The following is an 11,011-nucleotide window of genomic DNA, read 5'->3' as shown; positions in this document are numbered from 1 at the left end:
TTTCGGCCACCTACCCACGTTGATTAAAAAACCAACTGCGAAAATCAAGGAAACCCAACATCAATGTGCAACGCAGACTGGCACTGAACTGGAAAATTGACTCAACAAGAAAAGCAACTCCGAATTGAGCACCTAAATCTATTCGATTGTCATGAAACTTACTAGCGGCAGAGATCCAGAATACAATGGCTTCAGTTCGGAGACCACAACACAACGTTCTTCCATACCAAGGCTACAATTCATAGAAGCTGTAACAACATACAACAACTCCAAGATCATCAAAACACTTGGATTACAGATAAGGAAGAAATTATCAAGCTCATGATTCAGCACTTCACCGATCAGTATGCCGCACCAAATACAGTAATTGATGAAAGCATGTTTGAAGCAATAACACCAAGGTTAACCCATCAACAATGTAATCAGTTATCAACCGAAGTGACGCATGAGGAGATTAAAGAAGCACTATTCTTCATAGGATCAGAAAGTGCCTCAGGACCGGATGGATATACCAGTAAGTTTTTTAAAGTTTTATGGGAAACAACCAAACCACAACTGATTGAGATGTTCGAAGTTTCTTTAATTCCCTTAGCATCCACTCTCTCATGAATCACACTAACCTTACTTTAATCCCGAAGATTGATCACCCCTCAAAACCCTCCCAATTTAGGCCATAGGACTATGTAATGTCACTTATAAAATTATTTCAATGATATTGGTCAACCGCATTAGACCTCTACTCATATTTCTCATAAGTCCGTATCAGAGTACGTTTGTGACACAAAGATCCATTCACGACAACAAACTATCGCTGCCGAACTTTTTCACCACATCAAAACCTCAAACCGCACTAAAGACCCCAAAATAGCCCTAAAGCTAGACATTTAAAAAGCTTACTACTCCTTAGACTGGAGTTTCATAAAACAAGATTTCACCACCTTAGGATTCCCTCCACCCTTCATGGATTATATTATGATGTGTATATCAATAGTTACATACTCTATTAATATCAATGGAACTCCACATGGATACATCACCCCAACTAGGGGAATAAGGCAAGGATATCTTCACTCATCCTATATATTTATTATATGTGCGGAAATACTATCCACAAATTTGGGAATTCTTGAAAACCAGAACAAGATAGAAGGGCTCCGCATTTCCCATAAGTCCTCGGCAATACTACATCTCATGTATGCAGATGACTTATCGATAACATATAAAGCAAGTCTGAAAGGCATCAATCACCTCAAACATCTGCTACAAGCTTATGAAAATTCGGCGGGTCAACAAATCAAAATCCACAATCATACATCACATAAAGCTAGAACAATTTAAGCATGGCAGATCTTCCAGCCATATCTTTGCCCAAATCCTTCAGCGTCTAGCTCGTAAGGAAAAATGTTGGATGACTAAATGCCTAAACCAAGCCGGCAGATTCACACTCATCAAGTCGTCCCTTACCCCTACACCCAATCACCTCATGCAAACACAAACCTTTCCTACACACATCCACAAAAAAATAGATCGTATTACAACAAATTTCTTTTGAGGCCATGACTCTTCCATCAAGAAGCTCCACCCACTAGGAAGAGACAAGCTATACAAACCCAAAGCTCAGGGGGGATTAGGCATCAGAAGCAGCAAGGAGCACAATAAAGCATTTCTCATGAAACGAATCTGGAACATTCACGAAAAACCTACCTCTATACTAGCCACATTGTATAATGCAAAATACCTCAAATAGACACCCATTTTCGGCAACATCCCTCCCCTCTCATCATCTCCCAGCCCACAATGGAGACAATTAGCATCGCTCATACCAACCATCAAACATCATCTATTTCATCAAATTGGAGACGGATTAAACACCCCTATCCAATCAAACTGGATTCCACAATTCAATAACAACATTAACCCATCCATATGCTATCCCATACAATCAGTTGCTGACATCACCGACCCGTCAACAAGGAACCGGAATCATGATAGACTGTATCTACTTCCCCGGCCCGTAGTTCAACGAATCGTCAGTATTCCCATCCCACGAAACAACCAACCACACAAGATCGTTAGGCCTTTTACCAAAAGCGGAAAATATACGACGACATCAGAATATAACTGCCTCATCAACGACTCTGCACAAACCCATCAAAACCCTCTCCCACCAACTACTTTCCTTTGGACACTCCTGTGTACCCCAAAAGTACAACTTTTCTTGTGGAAATCAATTAATGAGGGTCTACCAACCCTCAACATTCTCACCAACTCCAATCTATGTCCTCAATGCATTTTTAGTCGTGAAACGTCTAGTCACATTCTTCTTCATTGTCAAACAACCATTGATTCCTGGAATCTCCTTCTACCTCATCTCACAAACAACCAAAACCCTACTCATAGCATACCACTTCATTGCGCCAACATACAACAGTCTCCCTACTTCTCAAAACAAAAGCTCCTGTCCCAGTAACCACAACTTTTTGCGCCCTTTTTTGGTCCTCATGGATCGCTATGAACGATGTAGTCTATCGCCAGCAACTGCCAAATCCGACGAATATAATGCAAATGACCATCAAACTCCAGCAGGAATATACTGGGCTCAAAACCACCTACCGCCAGTACTACCTGAGATACAACCTTATCAAACCCAGCGCAAACAACATTAGCAACAACAATCATCTCCGTATGATGGCTCAAACCCCACTTAGATTGGATCAAAATTAACACGGATGGAGCAGCAAGGGGATATCCCGGAATAACGGGAGCAGGTATAATATGTCGAAACGAGGAGACCGAAACAATCTTAGCAATAACACAACCACTGGGCATCACCATTGCACTTGCAGCGGAAACTTGGGCCATGCTCATCGCTTCTAGGACGGCGACAGAACGAGGATGGCCAAAAGTTCAATTTGAGACAGACTCGGAGAACTTAACGAGATTTCTAACCTCGGAAACCGACGCTCCTTGGTATATTTCTAACCAGATTGCAGAAATCAAGTACAGGTTTAGCCAAATTCAACAATATACTATAAGTCACATCTACAGAGAAGGAAATCAAGCAGCGGACGGTCTGGCAAATCGAACGACAGATAATTGCTCCATAAGGAAGCTCGCAACAACAATGTGGGATAATATGATTCCCCCACTTATAAATTATATTGTAATAGCAGACTCCATGGACATGACATTCCTACGTATAATCCCAGTTTAAATTAATAAAATGCATGCTTCAAAAAAAAAAAAAAAAATCTGAGTTTGGACCGTAGGTTCCAAAGTCTCGACAAGATCACGACTGTTTTAGCCTTGCATGTACGCCGTTTATGTATGCCGTTTGATTTATCAGAATTTTATCTGAAAAGCAGGATAAAACATCAACGGCAGCTAACCGTTTTAGAAAGTCCAAATGACGACCACCAGTTTATCTTAGTAGTTACCACTCCTCGGATGGCTGGATGGAAGGGGCAATCGGAATCGAGAAGGTAACCCAAATTTCGGAAGAAAAATAATTAGAGTTAGGGTTTCAAAATGAACCTCATAACTACTACTACTCTGTCACTGAGCACTAGTTGTAGTAGTAGTAACGATTTTTGTTGTTGTAGTTATGCCCCAGAAATTCCACATAAATCCATCTTTGGCTCTTCGTTATTTCATAGTGTAAACCGTAATCGTCTCCTTCAATACACTGTGACCAACAACAACAACAAAAACCCTTTAAATCTGCTACGAAATAGGAAAAGAAGGTCTCTCTTCAGATTCTTATCCTCCTCCTCTTCACCGCCACCACCACCACCACCACCACTTGATAATTCAACTACCACTCTTCCTCTTACTCCACCATCTCCACAAAAGGTAACTACCTCTCACTCTCACTCTCACTCTCACTCTCTAGTGATTTTGTCTCTTTTAACTTATGATTTCTTCTAATTTTGAGATTGTGTTTCCTTATTGTTGATATTAGGAGGAAGATGATGTGTTACAAAGACAAGGTCCTGATTTGCAAACATTATTTAAAAGATTTTGGAAAGTTGCATCACCTTATTGGTTTTCAGATGATAAAGTTGAAGCTAGGATACGTCTTGCTTCTGTTTTTGCTCTTACTTTAGCTACTACTGGTATTAGTGTTGGATTCAATTTCCTTGGTCGCGACTTCTATAATGCCCTTGCAAGTATGTCTCCTTTTTTGAATTGAAATTTGATTTGCTTAAGTGTTGATGTTGTTGTTTCATAAAATTGTTTTTTTCCCTCTTATAGATAAGGATCGAGAACAATTTACAAAGCAACTAATGTATTATTTGGCTGCATTTGCTGGAGGAATTCCGGTGAGAACATCAAAACATTGCTGCTCTTTGTTTAGGTATATTGCTACACAAAGTCATTATAACATATCGTTAAGATTAAAAACATTTTTTTCGAGTTTACGAAATTTTAGTGTTTTCTTTCTTTTTTTTTTTTTTTTCACTTTCATTTGTTCTTAATCTTTATTTATGTATTAGTGTGGTTGATTAGTTTTTAGTGGTTACAATATGGGAGTAACATGTTCTTATGGTTAAGGATAGTAATACACAAGCTACTAGTGGTTCACGAAGCATTATGATCTGAAAGTTAATGCGACTTGTATCTTCGGTACTGATTGTATATCCAAAAGGCGTTGTAACTAAAATGGTATCATCAAATTTACTTAGTCTTTCTTTCTTTTTCTTTTTTTTCTTTTTCTTTTTCTTTTTCTTTTTCTCTTTTCTTTTTTTTTGTCACCACTTTTGTCTACTTATTTTAATTTTTGTTTCTTCCAGGTCTTTGTATTGAGGGATTACGCCAAGGAAACGCTTGCATTGAGATGGAGATCTTGGATGACAAGTTATTACATGGATCGCTATCTTAAGAATCAAACCTTCTACAAGATTCAATCCCAGTCCATCATTGATAATCCAGACCAACGGATTGTAGATGATCTAAGTTCTTTTACAGGAACAGCACTTTCGTTTTCCTTGACACTCTTCAGTACTGCGGTAGACTTAGTATCATTTAGTAACATCCTCTTAGGTATATATCCTCCACTGTTTGTTATACTTATTGTGTACTCGCTTGGGGGAACAGCAATCAGTGTCTTTCTTGGCAGGGTAGGTTTTCTTTCACTGAAGTTGTTATCTTAGCTCCAAATATGTGGTGGTTTTGCATTTTAGAGGGTTATAGATGGTTCAACTTGGCTGTTTTGTTTCAACTTGTGATATATTGAAACTGTTCATGTACTGGAGTGCATGTGTTTCGAAATGCCTTGGGTTTTCAACCAACTAACTCACTGGGCAGGGTTTTAAACCCCAATTAGAGATTCATGTTATAACCAAGCTGTTATTATCTCCTGCCCAAATTAATTGAACAATCTTTTTTTTTAATTTCTTGTAGGGACTTGTAAATTTGAATTTTCTTCAAGAGAAAAAAGAAGCCGATTTTCGATATGGGCTTGTACGTGTAAGAGAAAATGCGGAGTCAATTGCTTTCTATGGTGGCGAGGAGAATGAGATTCAGCTACTGCTGCAGCGATTCAGAAGCGCTTTCGAAAACTTGAGTGTAAGGATTATTTTCTTGCATTGGTGTGATATTGTTATTCTGCTCTCATTTCCAGTTTTTGTGGGATCTAGATTCTTTTTTTCATTGACTAGAAAGAAAGCCTTTAGGATCTCACTTGTCAGATGATTGTTTTGTAATGAACTAATGATAACATCTCCAGATAAGTTCCGTTATATAGGTAATTAAGTTGTTAAAGTGTGTGAAAACTGAGAAGTTAATCAAATGAGTTGACCCCGACAAGTGTTTTCTTCTTGTACTTGTAAGATTTCTATCTTATGTATCAGACAGAATATATTGCAGCATTTTTGTTTGTTGTCCCCATTTCATGCTGCACTGCAGCGATATGCCACAAGGTGATAGTGTTAATGGTCAATTTCTGCCGTGTATGCACTTTTTTTTACTTTTGCTGATATTGACCAGTTATACACCATCTTCTGTGTTACGTGAATAAATTTGATTGGTCCATTATAATGTAGGATGTGTTCCTCGGCGATATGAGGCCTTCTTATATAGACTTGAAACAGAATTAGGAAACTCCTGATGAAGAAAAATTCCTTGAATACTAGGACAAGGAAATCAACAGAAAACATACTTGAAATAGGAAAACCCGAAAATCTTAAAGAGAAATGAAACAAGAAATAGCAGCTAAGCTAGCAGAACTGATTAATACAGTTCCACTAGATAATCTACATCAGGTCCCCTTATTGAAGAGAAACTCAATCCCGAGTTCGGCATAGGAAGAAGAATGTCGTCGCCGGAGAAAATAAAGGAAAGTACGTTGAATGAGGTTAGGTCAACGACATACTTGAAGACTAACATAAGTATCGTGTTTTCATTGTGTAGAATATATTCACAAAAAATTAGCTCATTATGTAACATGTAACCTTAAAACAACGGGAGATGAGTTATTTATTTTAGCTTAAAACTTCTGGTCCAAAACCAAACTTTGATTCTTCACAATGTGGGGCCAAGTAGATATTGTAACCGCAATGTCAATGTAACAATGTAAATGGAACTCTCTTCTTTTAATCAGTATCATTTTGTAGCAAAAACTTGAGGAATAGAAATAATTGTTATTTCTGTTACGCCCTATTTTTGAGACAAGTTCAAAATTAAAACCTCACCCTCCATTGAAGTTACCTTGTTTAAAACATCTACAAGGTTTCACTTCTAGTGCAGCTGTAAGGAATAACTGTACTCCTTACTTGACCCTGCAATGGTTGACTTTATATTCAATTATTTACTACCAGATTTCCATACATATATGTTATATTAGTTTACATATGCATTCTAAAAGATTAATAGTGTTATACATTTTCTTGCTCACCTTTTTCATTTAATTGCAGCAACTGTTGATATCTTCTCGAAATCTGGAGTTATTCACCAATGGTTACCGCTACTTAATTCAGATTCTTCCTGCCGCGGTTGTAGCTCCCATGTATTTTTCGGGAAAAATTGAGTTTGGGGTCATCAATCAGTCTGTATCAGCTTTTAATCATATACTTGGCGATTTCTCTCTTATTGTGTACCAATTTCAGGCTATCAGTGCCTTTTCAGCTGTCATTGACCGTCTAGGTATAACTTCTCTTACTGTCCGTATGAGTAATTATGTTTTAACATTGACATGCCAAAATCCATTTTAAACAGGTATTTTTTAATTCCCATGCTGTCTCTCTGAATCCAGGGAACCATTTGGATTGAGGGGTTGTAAAACGGTTAAAAGGACTTGAATGCTGTTCAAGATCTTTGGCCTATACGCATGCCTCATTGCATTTGTTTTCTCGTTCCTCATATAGTTGTAGATATATTGAGGCGAATGTATGGAAATTAAGCTCTCACTGTTAGTTGACGCCTAGTTCTCTACATGATCCTAAATGGAAGATCCACCTGGATGTGGATGCCTTTAAATTATTGTGAAAATTTAACTTATGATGTGCCTGCTTCAACCCATACAGGAGAGTTTGATGATGTACTGGATGGAAACTCTCAATCTTATTCAGATTCCATGCAAGGGATCACCATTGCGTACAGTGATTCACGTGAATCCTCATTGCTGCAGTCTAATGGGATGGTTTCAGATAAGTGTATGAAGTTGCTGGATGTTAAGAACTTGAAGCTAGAAACACCAAAAAGTAAAACTACTCTTATCAGGAATTTATCGTTGGAGATGGACAACAAGGATCATTTGCTGGTCAGTAGCTTCCACCACATACATGCTCAAATTATTTTCTATGGTATGAAGTTATTCACTATGTATGAATTATAGATCACGGGACCTAGTGGGTGCGGGAAGACATCACTGTTAAGAGCCATGGCTGGCCTTTGGAGTACTGGGGAGGGAAAAATTACGTTCTACATAAGAGACGGGGAAAATCCACAACTAGCTCTCTCTCCCAATACCTATCCGGTTCCTGCTGAGAAACTTACTGAACGATACAAAGGCAAAAGAGCTAGGGGTATATTTTTCCTTCCTCAAAAACCGTATATGGTTTTGGGAACGCTTCGCCAGCAACTGCTTTATCCTACATGGAGTGAAAGCATGAATCCGATGGAAAGTACTAAATTCTCTGGTAAATCATCCAATTACAGGATTTGTTTTATGTTCTTTTCCATGTTGTATGAATCTTTCCTGTGAGTTCTTTGAAATGATATCTCGGGAGGCAGGTGGCAGCTGACTTGATGCATAATCTGTGAATAACAGTGGATCTAACTCCACCGTGTCACCTGAGTTACTTGCAAGTAACCCGTGATTCAAGGGTTTTGACATAGTATTCTCTAACCGAGTTACTCGGCGACCATAGTGGGTTATATGTCTTTATGATACCCTAGTAAACTAGTTACTGTTTTTACCATTTGTGCCCTAAAGTTTTAGTTGTTTTTACCATTTCAACCGAGTTACTCAGGACTCTGCGAGACTGAACCATGAGACGACTCACCAAGTAACTCGGTGATGATTTTTCTAGCAATCATATGCCTCTAAACTGCTAGTCACAAGTAACTCGGCAGAATTGGTCCACACTGAGTGAACCAAAGCATCATTGCTAGTAGAGTTTATAAAAGTATTTCATGAATTTTGCAGGTTCAATGGCTTCGTTATTTCAAGGACCAAGCCTTCCGGATACTGAGAATCCCGAAGATGATGATCTTGTCCAGGTGCTAGAAGATGTTCGTCTGGGTTATGTATTATCTCGTTTTAAAGGACTTGATTCTACGTATGAATGGTCTAGCGTACTTTCCCTTGGTGAGCAGCAACGCCTTGCATTTGCACGTTTGCTTCTTTCAAAGCCAAAGTTGGTATTGCTGGATGAATCTACCAGTGCCTTAGATGAAGATAATGAGGTATTCCTTCTTTTAATCTGTGTGGACCTGTTTGTTTCTAATTATTATGCTGACCTTCTTTTGAAACCGTCTCTTTTCTATGTTAGATATTACTTTTCCCTTCAGCTCAGAATGTGTAGAGTAGCGGTAGAGCTACATGAATTTGTTTGGCAAGAGCTTAGATTAACCTTTGTCACATGGCACCTAATCTTATATCGAAAACCTTATATAGGCTTAAGCTTTTTCTTCAGATTGTTAGAGAAATATGAGGTTGACTGTTAGTAGCTCGCCATTACCGCAATTATCGAGCTTCCATGGTGCTCTAAAAGACAATGACAGTTTTGACCGTATTGAGCATAATTAAGCAAACAAAATACGTATTAGCAAGCAAGATGAATAGCAGATGCTGTCAGCGAACCTCCCCTAAGGATGTCCATATGTACCTTATTGTTTTACCCTCTCAGTTTCGAGCTTTAGCTGCTCTCGATCAGTTAGTGGTTGGCAAAACATTATTAGTATTAGAAGGGTGTACAGGTCTGACAACACAAAGAACCACATTATTAACTAGTAGCTTTTTGCAGAGTTATATACATGTCTGTTTTCCATATTGTCTATCTCAACTTATATTCAGGTGTAGTAACGAACAATTATATGATTTATTTTCACTGTCAAACATTTGCAGGCTCATCTTTACAAGCAAATTGAAGCTGCGGGAATTACATACATCAGTGTTGGGCATCGGAGGACACTTTATGAATTTCACTGCAGAGTCTTACATATATCCAAGATGGACACTGGCTCAGATTCTGATGGTAGCCAAAGGAATTGGCTTCTCAAACCCATCATCAATCAAGACAGTAGTACAGGCTCAGTTGAGCCTGTCAGTTAGAACGAAAAGGGAACTTAGATTCTGTTAACAAAGCTGCAAACATCGAAATGATTCTGTATCTTAAAAAGTGTCTTCACCCACCGATGATGAAGAGGGTACCTCGTACACAACAAGGTGGTAGGTAGTCTTCTCTAAACTACCCAACTAGATTGGATTAGGATTGATCATTAACGCCTGGAATAACTGTTTATATATGATTCAGTTGGGGGATGATAGTCTTTTTATATATTGGACTACTCTTGTGATCAGGTCGTTGCAGATGTACACACCCAATTGTATCTCTATTCTATACTTGAATGTAAAGTAAAAAAGGATTATTTTGCTGATGACACCCATATGGAGGTTCCAAGTGTTTCTTTTCATGACCCTCCAAAGATTATTGCATTTGTTTTTCTTATCTGCGCAATCTTTCATGAGTCTCTTCTAAAAGTTGGTTAGATGCATATAACTCGTTGAAACAAATAGAGAGTGGTTGGCACTTGCATTTGTTGACTAGAAAAAAAGTAAAATATTAACTGAAGAGAAGATCCAAGACTTTTGAACATCAAAAATACTCGCAACACAGGAAAAGCGTCAGAGAGGAGCAATGGTTTTCTCTAATCGTCTGATGATGCTCCTTTGTACCTGCCAACATCAATATGTACACGTCATATTTAGTAACACGGATAAAAGAGAGAAACAGAATTCTTCGTTACACAACAAGAGTCCGTACAAAGTAATACACACAGACTCTGACAAGAAAATAACAGTAGCCACACACGTGTAGGGCTGCACATACTCCGGTACGGACCGGTTCTCTTATGGAACCGGTGTCTGTACTTGGTGTTGACCGGTACCTCTTTTTGAGTACCGGTACCTGTACTTGTACCTGGTGTTGTACCTGTACTGCCGGTACCGGTTTTTTTATCCGGAAAACGTTACAAATTAATACTAAGTTATACAACATTTCCATATGATCAATGTATCCAAAATAAGTTCAGGTTGCATACATACTTAAGTTCAACATTTCCATAACTTCAAAACAACAATCCAAAATAAGTTCAGTTTGCTAAAAAGTAAAAAACAACATTTCCACAACCATAAGTCTGTCTACGGCAAGTCGACAAGAAATGAAATGTGATCATTGCAAACGAAAATGGATGGTTGCAAAGCCTGCACTTGCAATTTGCAATCCTAGCCTGCATTCATTTCCATAAATTACATAGTAGTAATGAGAATTTGATATAGAAATGAATC

The 11,011-nt window shown here is 38.3% G+C and overlaps 1 protein-coding gene across 1 annotated transcript; it reads left to right on the top strand.

The window, feature by feature from the left end:
• The first annotated feature begins 3,399 nt into the window (after nucleotides 1–3,399).
• On the top strand, nucleotides 3,400–10,137 carry LOC113308928 (ABC transporter D family member 2, chloroplastic-like). Its single transcript, XM_026557379.1, has 10 exons — nucleotides 3,400–3,852; nucleotides 3,962–4,169; nucleotides 4,255–4,322; nucleotides 4,794–5,120; nucleotides 5,404–5,568; nucleotides 6,915–7,143; nucleotides 7,524–7,759; nucleotides 7,835–8,138; nucleotides 8,648–8,907; nucleotides 9,569–10,137. Exons 1-10 carry the CDS (start codon nucleotides 3,529–3,531, stop codon nucleotides 9,773–9,775), a joined length of 2,328 nt encoding a protein of 775 aa, XP_026413164.1. The 5' UTR covers nucleotides 3,400–3,528; the 3' UTR covers nucleotides 9,776–10,137.
• Nucleotides 10,138–11,011: the final 874 nt, after the last annotated feature.

The sequence above is a fragment of the Papaver somniferum genome, chromosome 1 (genome assembly GCF_003573695.1).
Source record: "Papaver somniferum cultivar HN1 chromosome 1, ASM357369v1, whole genome shotgun sequence".
NCBI classification, from domain to species: Eukaryota; Viridiplantae; Streptophyta; class Magnoliopsida; order Ranunculales; family Papaveraceae; genus Papaver; species Papaver somniferum.
The sequence above is the reverse complement of the archived record's forward strand: the minus strand, read 5'-3'. Positions and strand labels throughout refer to the sequence as shown.

Coding starts and splice junctions, on each gene's coding strand:
- LOC113308928 (XM_026557379.1), top strand. CDS start 3,529: ATGAACCTCATAACTACTACTACTCTGTCACTGAGCACTAGTTGTAGT. Junction 3,853..3,961: donor CTCCACCATCTCCACAAAAG/GTAACTACCTCT, acceptor TGTTGATATTAG/GAGGAAGATGATGTGTTACA. Junction 5,569..6,914: donor GCGCTTTCGAAAACTTGAGT/GTAAGGATTATT, acceptor ATTTAATTGCAG/CAACTGTTGATATCTTCTCG.